The following is a 13,986-nucleotide window of genomic DNA, read 5'->3' on the forward strand; positions in this document are numbered from 1 at the left end:
TACTCTTCACTAAAAGTACCAATTTTAAGGATTTTTATTTCAGTTTTATTTTATAGTCTGATATCATTCTGATATTCAGTATATTTTCACGTAAAAATTCATGAAAATTATTTTCAGATCCTAGGGTTAAAATGTGATATACTCCCGCAATCCAGAGGGCCTTAACTAATGCCTTGTAACACTATCTTTGTCTTTTCTTTTCTTAGTTGACACTCAGTAGCAGTACCTGTACATTAGTCTCCACACTAATAAATAGGAAAATTATAATTCCAGTATATGTTTTTTGGTATTAAATATGTTATTAAATTACAATTTTTTTTTTTTTTTAATAATTAATACTGTATATCTTTTGCTTGATAATTTGAGTAAATATTATTTTTTTTAATTCCTCAAACTTATTTAAATCACTATTTTGTGAAAGCTATCAATCATTTATCATTGACTTAAAAACTTAGGTAAAGAATAATATGCCAAGACAACTTTGAATATTTGTCTTACTTTATCTATGGTATTCTGGACACTGTAAGAATCTTTCAACTTGGGTAATAATAGAAACAGAGCTAATTAAAAAATTCTGAAGAATAAAATAACAATAAAATAAATAAATATATATGTATATATTACTCATTTACCAGATAAGCATAAAACATTTGCATGGTATAATGATAAAATTTGGAAACATACAGTGCTGAGATTGACAGGGATTTGTACCTGGAATTTTTGTTGCCAGATAAACTTTCACATCTGCTGTTAATTATTTCAAATATGTATTGTAAATTGGTTGCCAAATTTTAATAAATTAATAATATTGTATTTACTTACCACCAACCAATGATGAGACACATAGCTTCTGTCAGTACTTTTGCTGTTTACAACATATCATTAGCCTTCTTAAAAACATAAAACCTCCTTTCCTAAAATTGATAGAAGTGAAGCGTTAAATTGTCACACCACAGATTTCATTTTGTATTCAGCCATATTGAGAACAGTTTTAGGAATTGAGATTTTATGAAAAAAATTCAATGCCACAATAATGTATAGAGAAAAGATAGATGTGAAGGATATGGAAAGTGGAAAGGAGTAGAGAAAAGAAACTATTAACTACAGAGGGAAACAACTATGGTAGTAAGTAGTTTATTGCCTTACCCAGGACAGTTAGCATGCTGACTTCTGTATTAGATGTTCTCAGGTTCAATACCTGGCAAGGGTCTTTCAGTTTTTCACCTATCATTTTTCTCATTAAAACTACTTACAAAAGCATGTCCCTGGTCATAAGAGTAAAAAAAGTATTACAGTTCAATAATAATTACATATCATTTATTATATATTGTAAATTTCCATTATCACCCAATATTTTCACTTTTAAGTGCATCAATCCCATTACCATTATCCATTATATTCCTGCAGACTTAAAACACCTGAAATGACATCTGGGTTCAAACTGAAAGTAAATGTTTTCATAAAAATAAATCAACAAACAGCATTATGTATTACAAATAACATTGTTACAACTTCCATCAAAAACAAAATGTAGATAACAGAAATTAAAAAGAAACAATTACAGATTTATATTTTTATTATAAAAATATTTATTGATATTCAAGCACATTTATTTCATTTGGAAAGGTTGTGTTATAACATATTCAGCTTCTTCTTTGTGAATCTTTCCGATACCGACAGCTGGAGCAGCAATGGGTTTCCTTCCACAGTATTTTATCTGTAAAAATAATTAAATAAGAAACTGCTATAAAGGCAATATACAAGTATTTTAAGTTTGATTCATGAACTTGCTAATGTTTTTAATCTAACAGAGTAGTGCATAATGTTTGTCTAAGGTGTATCATTAAACAGAGAACACGATGTGAATACAGCACTGTATTGTGCCTTACTGTAACCGTTTTTACAATTAATTTTTGTTTAATTTAATTTTAATTTTGTTTATTGTGTTTAATTTAGTGACCCTTTATGTATATATTTACATTAGTTCAGATAAGTGTCTACCATTTTTTTTTTCCTCCATCAATTTCCCCACCTCTTGGAGCTGGATTCGTGACAAAGTATAAGCTCAGCTCCAAGGAGTGCCATCGCCTCAAACTACCTCAGGCCCTGCCCAGGCAGCCAGGACCATCCCAAAAGGTTCCCCTCACCGGGACTTTGGTCTTAACACCTCACCTCTAATGAGGAACCCCAAAGAGATCCCTGCCAGGACTACAGACTAAGTGTTTACTATTACTTTCTATTAACAACACAATCTTTTAAAATGCGTAATAACAGTGTAAAAAGGAGAGCAGCTAGTATTTCATAGTGTCTCAAAAAACAGCTCAGTAAAACTGCTAATGAATAATTTAAAAATCAAAATGTACATTTATTTCTAAATTTTTATTATTTTAAAATATTTCTTTAGTCTACTGTTAGTTGGGTTTTATTCTAATAAGCATCTATTAGATCTTATTCAATTTATTCATTTATAGGTAAATGATTAAATAAAAATAAAAAGTACAAAACTTACCTTCCTTCCAGCTAAATTTTCAAAACGAGGTTTAATGTAAGACCAGGCTCCCATATTCTGTGGTTCCTCCTGACTCCATACAAATGCTGAAAATTTTTTTTTTTTTATTGTCAAATTAAAACTATTATAATTTGATTTACTATAGTAGAAAATGAGCTACTAAAAATTAGCCTTCTATAAAGAGCCTACTACTGTCAGCCTTGTGGCAACAAATAGACTATTACAATAATATTGTTGTATGTTGCTGTTCAAAGAGAATAAAAAGAGATTATACATGTTAAAATTCTTACAAATATAGTTTATTTACAAAAGTAAATTACATGTCACAAACAATATTTCTATTTTATTTAAAAAATTTCCTAGAATGAATGGAAATTAATTCAAAAAAAGAAGTATAAGAAGTAAAGAAAGAAGTAAGTAAAGAAAGTTAGTAAGTAAAGAAGTATTAAGAAATATAAATCAATAAACTTTATACAAGGAATATAGGATTATTCACTTCTACTATTTACAAAATAAACTAGCTTATACTTTTTACAATCTTGTTCCCTGTTCACACTGAATTCACAAAACAGTTTTTGCAATTAATTAGAACAAAACACTGTCATACTTTTATCACAAAACTGAATACTCAGGACTTGTTCTTTTTTACTGTTGTCACACATATGAAACTTGCAAGTATATTCTTGCGAGCCTACAGGCTGTCCTGACGTAAAGCAGCTGATCCATTCCCTTGTTCTTTCAAGTATAATGGTTTCAAAACAAGATCTGTTGTCCAAGCTGCTTTTCTATTTTCCAGAATTTTAATAATTTTGAATGTTACACTCTGTTCAAAAAGGTTTTCCTATTTGTAACAGTTTCTTGATTTTTTTTTAATATTTATTTTTCGTTCATTCTCTAGACTATTTCTTGTGCTCTCACATTCTATCTCTAGAATCCTCTCTATTCATCTCAATATAAAAAACAAATTAAAAAACCGCTAGTACTCACTTTTATTCAGATAAGCATATAGATTAATCCAAAAAATGTACGTACTATAAATCTTTGTTGACGTTTTATTCCATCATATACACAGATTAATGAATTATGAGACATATTAGATTTTCCACCTTGTTGAAAGAAGCAGTTCTTGCGATCAACATCAGTCAAATTTATAATTCTTTGAAATTTTTGAGGTATTACTTTTGCAACTACAATCTCATAAAAAAATATTAAACCTAAATTATGATTACCAAAAGTAGTATACTGTTACCCAGTTTCCTCATTGTAATTATTTTCTTATAAAGCTGATGAAGGGTTTTGCAGACTAATACTTTTTTTAACTGACTTTCCATTTAAGCTGTAAATGTGCTTCATCAGCCATAAAGTACAAATGAGGTTAATTACAGTTTTTTAAATAATAACATTTCTAGATTTAGCATTGAGATTCCTAGATCTAGTATCTAGATTTATGTATTCAAAATACTTCAAAAAATGCTTATAGAAGATATACTTATCTTCTATAAGATAACTTATGCTTATAGTAGTACTGGATGCTGTTGTCAATGATGTCATTTTAAAGTGGTTTAAGAAACCAGATAGCCAATTAAATTGATCAAGATTAAAATATTGTTAAACGTTCCCAACATATAAACAGAGCTGAAAAAAGTAATTTTTAACACCTATCCCTTCAGTATACTTGAGAACTTCTTAAACTTATGGTCTTAGTTTTCTTAATTATCCATTTACTTTTGGTCTTAGTTTTCTTATTATCCATTTACTTTTACTTTCATATTAAATAAAAATATTTTTTATTTAAATTTATGATTTATTAAATCAGTAAAATGTATAAAATGTTGCGCAAGATAATTTGTTACAAAAATTATAATTAGCTATGTGATTTAAAAAAGATGTAAAAAAGATGAATTGTTGACTTTATTGTACAACAAAAATGCTCGTATAATTTCTTTGATAACTTTTCTAAAACTAAAATTTTTAAAATTGCTGAAATTCATTTACAAAAAAAAATTATTTTATATAATTAACCACAGATACAGACAAAAAAATACTCAAGTAAATATCCCTTTAACTGAATATGAACTAGAATTGAGCATCACAAAATAGCTCTTGTAGAATTTAAGATGATTAATTACCCAGATTAGAGAATTGGATAAATCATTTTAATCAAATTAAAGAATATAAGTCATTTTAGAGCAACTCAGAGAAAATATTGTATAAGATAAAATATTAGAATATTCTACTTAAAAAATGTGCTTGCATTGCCTACTACAAACAACACTTTAACTTCCTCTTATGTCTGTCGCTTTTTTTAATATGATCCGCTCTTTCAGTTCCATTGATCTATCCAACCTGCTGAATTTTTTTTCACTTCATGCAGTGTATAAGTATAAGTAATATGTTAAGTGTGATTTTTTATGACTAGGAAAATTTTGTTTCTTTTAATTTTTGTACCTTTTATTTTTGATTTTATTAGGTTATAAAACAAAAAAGTTAAATGATAACAAAATTATAAGAATTTTTGAATAAAAAGATACAAGATTTTATATATATATATATATATCTGCTTCACATAAACTCACCACTAAGCGGGTTAAAATCTTGACTAAAACTATGTAATACTAACATTATGTATTACCATAAATAAATATATATATATAAACAAAGGACACTGGGAATCAGGTCATCAAAGACAATTACAAGTTAATGCATGTTAGACAGGTCCCACCCAACTGGCACTACAGCCACTCTACTCGATGTCATTTGCTTTTTGGCTGTGTTAATAAAAAGAGGTCATTGTGATAGAAATCTGAATATTAGGCAATTTTCCATGGGTTAAATATTGATCAGTGACTAGAGGAAATGAACTCCTATGCTTTGAGAGAATTGTCCTCATCGTACAACAATATTTAGGTGGTACCAAGAGTTTGAAAGAGGAAATTTTGGCCTTGAAGACACTCAAGACAGGCAGCATGCAACGTACCATTAAATAGAGGTGTCCTTAGGCATTAATGCATCAGCAGTGCATGTTATTCTGCAAGATCACCTTCAAGTTAGAAAGTATTTGTACCCTTTGCATGTCACATAATTTGATCATTGATTAGTTTGCACATCATGTTTCATTGTGTTGTAAAATACTAAAAAAATTTGAAAATAGGAAACCTCCTTTTGTGAACAGTATTGTTATAGGTGACAAAATCTGACTGTACTATTATGATGTCCTGACCAAAGCTCAGAACAAAATGTAGGCGTCAGACAATGAGGAGACCCCATGACTATTAGAAAATCCAGATCAGTGAAGGAAAGAATGCTGGCCATATATTTTTAGTATGAGAGGATTTTTAGAGAAAGTTGTATTGGAAGCTCAGAAGATAGTTACAGGGAAGTGGTATACTGAGGAATGCCTGCCTAAAGCTGTCGAAGCTCTGAAGAGTTAGGGTACAAACTCAATATATATATTTTTATTTTAACTTTTATATATTTTTAACAGTTAAGCCATTTATTTTTATAAGATATCTTATAACAATATTAATAAGTTATAATGATAACATTTAATCATTTTGAAACAGCACTAGGGTAAAATAAAGTAACTTGTCAAAGTGGGAAATCAGTCGTGATTTCTTTTGTCTGATTTTTGGTGCAAAAATGTCTGTACCTTGTGTCTCAGGATTTCGGTCTTAAATTTCAGTACAAAATATAAATTAATAAATTTATGATAATAAAAATGCAGTACCTCTAGCTCGATTGTACTTTGTGATAATATTTTGGATGTATAAAAGAGGAAATGGACAGAGTTCTTCAAAACGTATTATTGCAGTGTCTTTGATCATTGATTCTTCACGATATTTTGATAAATTATAATAATGTTTGCCACTGGTAAATATAACCTTTTTAACTTTTTCTTTATCAATAGCCCAGGTATCATCTACAAACAATAAAAAAAAACTCAATTATTCATTAATATAAATACTGTTCAAAAAGTATTATGTTCATAACTTTTCTTACAAAAAATTTAAGTCAAGAGATGGGGATTGTTACAGTTCTGAAATTAATCATGATAGATATATATAATCTTTTATAGCCTGATCACTAAAGTCGTTTTTACCACAAAGCCTTATGTATAACTTTGTTAAATGATTTCATCGTATTATTATTTTATTTATTATAATATAATATAATATACTAAGTAACACTGCTGCTCAACTACTACCAAAAATGTTGCGGTAAAAGTTAAAACAATATGCAAGATTGAACAAGCATGTCGCAACAATGATACAGTGAATACACAAATAAAAGAATGAGATTTTACCAAAGTTTTTTTAAAAAATTTCATCAAAATTGGATGATTATTTCTGTAATGCAAAACAAGTATAGAGAGTAGAATCAAAATGATACTGACTTTTTTCAACAGTCATGAAATTTACACTATCAGAATGCCTTAGATGGTCAAATAAATATTATCAAAAAATGCATCATCCAAGATGATGGAATCCATCATGTGAGATGTTTGCCTCAAAAGACCAGACCTATGGAAATTATGTAACCGGAAACTATCACCACAAAACATTGTCAGTTCTAGAACTTACCAAAGCCCCCAACTTTTTATCCAGATATGCAATTATATGTTTTGGTAAAGCAAAAATTCTGTGTATTACAATCTCTGTGGCAATATACCAGAATATAGAATATACAATCCATGGGATAGCACCTTACCAGACGTAGATAGGTCCCTATAATTTCTGGTTACTCCCAAATTAAAGATCTCACTTAACAGGTTGTAATTTGAAAGATGAAAATAAGTTAAGAAAGAAATCACACAGCTGCAAACCAATTTAAAAATATTTTAGTCCATAAATATTTTGAGAATGCAAAGTACTAGATTAAGTGTAACTAATAACAAAGAACACATTTTGAGGAAGACAACCACTATAAACAAGCACATCAGATATTTTTAATAACCGAAGAACACTATGATTTAATGAAGAGAAATTTTTAGATTATAAGTACAATTAAAAAAACAAATTTTTATGCTCTTCTAACAAGTATACAAGTAAAGAACTTATTACTTTTTTATTTATTTGTATCACATTCTATAAATGACAGATGTCTTGTATATCTTTATTTAATAAGGGCATGTTGACTGCTGCATCTCTTCTTAATATAAATGAGTATTTTTCATTCTTATTACATCCTTGGATTACCACTCAGCCCAGGATGTGCTGTTAGTCAGAACTTCATAACATGCTGGTGACCAGAAGAAATTGTCAAGGAATTGATGGCATTTGAATATAATTGATCTGGTCTGGCCTCAAACTGCTAGCCTCTCCTGTACAGGAAGGCAACACGACATAGTGGTCATATAATATACTAATGAAAGAGTTAATAAATAAAAAGATTTTAGCTTTTATCATTTATAAAAAAAGATATTAGTATTTTCTTTAAATTCTATTGAAACAATAGATCTGAAAGGATTTTGAAAATACCATTTTGTGTCCAAGTCCACATAGCTATATTACAAAATGCTTTTCCTGTCATATGGAAACTTTCATTAATTTTATATTAAAAATGGAACTAGATGTTCATGATTTTAATTTTTTGGATGATCTCTAAGAATCTAATTGATCATCAGCATGAAGAATCCATTTAATATGTAACAATATTTCATTTCTTGTTATTATTATCATCATCATTAAATAAATAAAGGAGAATGATATTAATATTGTTTATTTACATTTACTCACCAAGAATTGGTTGAAAACTAGTACCAGGTTGTATAGCTGTAAGTGGAGATGTCGCTTCCGGTAATCTCAAAAGTGTTTTTGGAGCAACTACAATTAATGGTTTCCTATAATTTCTTATCATCTATAACAATAAAAATAAAATAATATAAAAATCAATAAAAACAGTTTAAAATGATATAAATTATATATTCTACCAAAGCAAATTTATTAGAAATATATTTATAAAATAAAAATACAAAATTTAGTTCTGATAACTATTATTTTACTGGCTCTTCAACTTTTGTATAGACAAATTTAGTTACAAGACATAAACATAATTGGTTTTTTGAAAGTGCAAGAATATTTACAGGAAACAAGTTAAATTTTTACTTGTATGAAGTAAAGGAAGTATTGTGATTGCGCAAAATTTTGGTTTTCAGATTTCAATGGAAATATCCATTTGACCATCCTGAATCCATTTTGACTAGTTTCGGTGTGACGTCTGTAAGTAGTTCCAAAAAAAAAAATATGTACGTAATCCAAAAAAAATTGAATTTTGAATTTTTTCTTAACTGCAATAATCAGCCCTCATTAAAAGCTTTTCAAAGATATTAAGTGGTACTTATTTTCATTGGTTCCAGAGTTATAGCCAAATAAAATATTAATTAATGAAATATTTGGATCGTACAAGGGACGGCACATCGGTTCGAACTCGACTTCATTTCCTTTTTTTTAATTTTAATATATTGATTTATTAATAATTATTGACCTTTGATTGTAAAAAAAATATGTGTATGTAATTTAATAGGCATGCAAGGAAGTCATGTGTCCACATCAGATTTTTTAATATTCAAAACAGTATTTTATTAATGGCATAATTAATAAACTCTACTTTTTATAAAAAGTAAGTATATGTGTATTTCACTTTTTTTAAATTAATCTATTTATAAAACAAGGCAACTTTTATTATTTAACCAACATTCTTTCTTATATTAAAAACTAATTTTCATTCCGATTAGAATTTTCATTTCCATAGTTTCTTTTTTCTTTAATAGTATACAACCTCTTTTTCTGGTCCTTGGTAATATAATAAAACATCTTATAATAAAAAAATCAAGTCCCATATAGGATGTTTATCTGCATTTTTACCAATTTAATGATTTGGCAATTTCTAGAAATAAGTCAGCAAGCTACAACTGATGCAAGACACTATATATATTACTGAGTGTGCTAACATAAGCTGTTCGAGCAAATTGTAACAAGTTCCTGTCATAAATATGAATTTAATTTCAATAATTCTGAATTAATAGAAAAATATTGTACACTAGCTCCCGATCGCAGCTTCACCTGCACTATATGATTACTTGTGTTTTCCGTAGCGATCAATTCTTTATTTTATGCTCTCTACTCAAGCAACCGGAGATAGGTGCAGCCAGTCACACACTTTCTAACACTCTTAGAAATAAGAACAGCAATACAGTCTAATAATTCTTGGAGAGTTCTGTCAGTTGAACAAGGTTCAAGAAATGAAGTAACAAAAGTGTCATCCATTGACCTCCATATTTATTAAATACTTATAATGATAGAAGGTCCCGAATATGAAAATATGAAATAAGATCATAAATTAAACATTAGAAATTACTTTATTGTAACATATTTCATAATCTAAAATTTACAGATTCTAATCAAGCTCTCAGACTATTTCTAGAGTATAAATTAATATTAAGATATTTTAAGTATTTGTAATAAATTTTATGAACCAACCTGTCTGCGTAATAAATGAAAATATTGTGCAGGTGTTGTTGGATTAGCAATGTGCATATTAACATCTTCTCCATCAGGATGAGTCTCACTTGAATCAGATAACTGTAAAAATCGTTCAATACGACAAGAACTATGTTCAGGACCAGCACCATCATAACCATGTGGTAATAACATAACTAATCCACTTAATTGCATCCATTTGGCTAAAATTTAAAACATTAAATTCTCATAAAATTATATAAATTTTTATAGAAAAAAATAATAAAAAACCTAAAATTATACTACACTCAAGTTCTGGTATCAACAATTTAATTATTTAGAGTTTATAATATTAAAAAAGAGAATATGAATAATTCTAAAAAAAAGATTTATTACTTACATAAAAATATTACAGTAAAAAAAAAAAATAATAAATACTCCCAAATGTTATTATAACAATAATTGATAATAACAATTTTTAACTTATCAATACACTGAATTTCAAATTGGAACCATTTGTATGAGGTAGTTTCAAATTGTTTTCTAAAATAAGCATATTTTGTTTGAAATAATAATGTTAGGGAATTATTTTTTGGATTATTAATGACATCAGAATATGGACGGAGTCTTCTTATTTCGTTACCATCTGTCTGTTTATACAACATAAGTGACACCATCATAGTTCAAAATATTCATCATTAAATAGTATATAATCATAAAAGTTTGCTCCAAAAATCACCATAAAATACATTAGTATTAGTTGTAAACATAAATGGTGAAATGACATTGGAAATACATAAGTTTATGAATGGTGCAAGCATTTCGATGAGAGTTAATTAGATGAAATTGATAATAAGCTCTGTATTGGGACTGTTAATGAAATCATTGAGCATGTTAGAAGTGATTAAAATAAATTTTTGAGAAAATGCCATCAGAAATAAAAATATCAGTAAGAAGTTGCCAGATATTATCAACAATTGCTTATCAAGAAATTGTTCCAAAATGTTACCAGCTTATTTATCCCTGCCATCAAGGAGTTTATTGAACATTCACTTGACTTTTTCTGGTAGTAACTAATTTTTTACTAGTTTTCTCACTTAAAACCTGCTTTGAAAGAAAAATAATACTATTATACCAGTAACAACATTGCAGTGGTTTTTTTTTTAATCTAGTTCAAGGGATACTTCCCTAAATTTTGAATAAATTTAACAAAAGCATATAGCTACTAGAGGAAACTACTTTGAAGGTTAATATAAAATAAAAATTTTCCAATTTATTCATGAGTTTTTATAAAATAAATATTTCAGGAATATTTTGAAGCTCCCTCAAATAACAATATAATACTGAGGGAATTTGATGCTATAGATGAAAAACAAAATTATTTGTCTTCAAGCCAGGTTTTGTTTTTAGTCACTCAACATTCAGACTTTAACTCATCCTTGAGTGAAAGTAAAAATTTTACCTATTTAATGGGAGAGAGCAAATCATACAATAATGTGGATGTTTCCAGGATATCCATTGTATTTTTATATTTTTATTTCATAGGAATAACTATGTCTTCATTAACCATAAAGTGTAGTCAACAAATTCTTATTATTTTCATCGGTATGTACCCTATGAAAATCCTTCATGATTTTCATCAATTGTATTGCATTCATTTTAACAGTTATCAAATAATATTCAGCTACATATAAAGCACAACAACCAGTAAACAACACTTCTTTGTTTATTATTTTTTTCATTTCTTTTTTATGCATTCTTTAATTTTTAATATTGTTTATAGTTTGCTGCTTATGGATATTTGGTCAGGTGATTTTAGAATAATAAACTCAGCTTCCAATAATGGGCAGGCAGGAGTAGGTTTCATAATGAACAAGAAGATAGGGAAGAGAGTAGAATATTTCAAAACGCATAGCAATAGAATCATTGTAATAAGGATAAAATCAAAACCTAAACCGACAAAGATTGTTAACGTCTATATGCCTACATGCGCCCATGATGATGATGAGGTAGAGTGTGTATACGAAGAGATTGATGAAGTAATTAAACACGTAAAAGAAGATTAAAATTTAATAATAGTTGGAGAGTGGAATGCAAGCATTGGAAAGGGCAAGGAAGGAAATATAATAGGTGAATACGGGTTGAGCAAAAGGAATGAAAGAGGGGACAGAGTTATAGAGTTTTGCACAAAGTATAATTTAGTAATTGCCAACACCCAATTTAAAAATCATAATAGAAGAATATACACTTGGAAAAAGCCAGGCGATACTGCAAGGTATCAGATAGATTATATCATGGTTAAGCAAAGATTTAGGAATCAACTCGTTGACTGCAAAACTTACCCTGGAGCAGACATTGATAGCGACCATAGTTTGGTGATAATGAAATGTAAATTGGGATTTAAAAACCTGAAGAAAAGGTGTCAGATGAATCGGTGGAATTTAGAGAAGCTTGAGGAACAGGAGGTAAAGAAGATTTTTGAGGAGGACATCGCAAGAGGTATGAGTAAAAAAGATAAGGTAGAAAATGTAAAAGAAGAATGGGAGAATGTTAAAAAGGAAATTATTAAATCAGCAGAAGCGAACTTAGGCGGAACAAAGAGAACTGGTAGAAAACCTTGGGTTTCAGACGATATATTGCAGTTGATGGATGAACGTAGAAAATATAAGAATGCTAGTAATTAAGAAAGTAAAAGGAACTATAGGCAATTAAGAAATGCTATAAACAGGAAGTGCAAACTGGCGATGAAGAGTGGATTAAAGAAAAGTGTTCAGAAGTGGAAAGAGAAATGAACATTGGTAAAATAGACGGAGCATACAGGAAAGTTAAGGAATATTTTGGGGTACATAAATTGAAATCTAATAATGTGTTAAACAAAGATGGTACACCAATATGTAATACGAAAGGTAAAGTCGATACATGGGTGGGAGGATGAAATGAGAGAAACAATACTGAGATCTGAATTTAAGAGAGCATTAAAAGATTTAAATGGCAGAAAGGCTCCTGGAATAGACAGAATACCTGTAGAATTACTGCGCAGTGCAGATGAGGAAGCGATTGATACACACACACACACACACACACACACACACACACACACACACACACACACACACACACACACACACACACACACACACACACACACACACACACACACACACACACACACACACACACACACACACACACACACACACACACACACACACACACACACACACACACACACACACACATATACATACATACATACATACATACACACACATATACACACATATACATACAAAGTAAGTGTGTGTGATATGAGAAATGGAATATAATATATTCCAGAACTGTATTTTAAGTAATTTTATAGAAATGTGTAGTTAGTCAAAAGATTGGGATCGAAAAACATACTATTTTATGTTTGGCGTAAAATAACTTATCAATAACTCATCAACTGACAAATTTTAATAATTACCAACTGGCCTCAAGATAATCTAACTTAACACCCCTCTGGACTACTCTGGATTGTGGGCCACTTGAATTCATCAATGCATCAGATTAAGTGTAACACAAGTGAAGTGTTAGATTCTAAATGCGGTGTAAATAACACAAAACAAACCGAAATACGGAAAGCTACAAAAAATATTGTTCGTCGGATAGAGTGCAAAAAAGGCAAAAAAAAAAACAATTCACATTCACATAAACAAGTCAGAGTACGGTTCGTTAGCGAGTTTCGGCTCACGAATCTTTTAGCTCTTTCTGTGAACTTAAACTTTATTAAAATTCTAGGGGGATAAATCGAGGGGTAAGTTGCGTGCTCTCTTACGGGTTTTTTCTAAAAAAAATTAAATAAAAGTAGTCCCAGACCTCTATTTTACTTAGGTTTTAAGAAAAACGGAATAAACCAAGAAAACTTTTTCTAGAAAAATATACTTTTTTATGGTTTGAAATAAAATAAATTTGTTAATTTCCAAATAAACAAAAATGTTTAACTAATAGAGAATTTAAATTTGAGATAATTTAAATAAA

The 13,986-nt window shown here is 28.9% G+C and overlaps 1 protein-coding gene across 3 annotated transcripts in view; it reads right to left on the reverse strand.

The window, feature by feature from the left end:
* Positions 1-1,470: 1,470 nt before the first annotated feature.
* The window catches only part of LOC142326184 (putative 2-oxoadipate dehydrogenase complex component E1 homolog), a 59,169-nt gene continuing 46,653 nt past the window's right edge, over positions 1,471-13,986 (reverse strand). For all 3 annotated transcript variants that reach the window (XM_075368457.1, XM_075368458.1, XM_075368459.1), the window contains 5 exons: positions 9,988-10,190; positions 8,245-8,365; positions 6,237-6,428; positions 2,510-2,595; positions 1,471-1,717 (listed from right to left, as the gene is read on the reverse strand). In XM_075368457.1, the coding sequence (XP_075224572.1) occupies positions 1,610-1,717; positions 2,510-2,595; positions 6,237-6,428; positions 8,245-8,365; positions 9,988-10,190 (710 nt within the window). In that variant the 3' untranslated portion in view covers positions 1,471-1,609. The remainder of the gene's footprint in view (positions 1,718-2,509; positions 2,596-6,236; positions 6,429-8,244; positions 8,366-9,987; positions 10,191-13,986) is intronic.

This window comes from Lycorma delicatula, chromosome 6 (assembly GCF_047948215.1).
Source record: "Lycorma delicatula isolate Av1 chromosome 6, ASM4794821v1, whole genome shotgun sequence".
NCBI classification, from domain to species: Eukaryota; Metazoa; Arthropoda; class Insecta; order Hemiptera; family Fulgoridae; genus Lycorma; species Lycorma delicatula.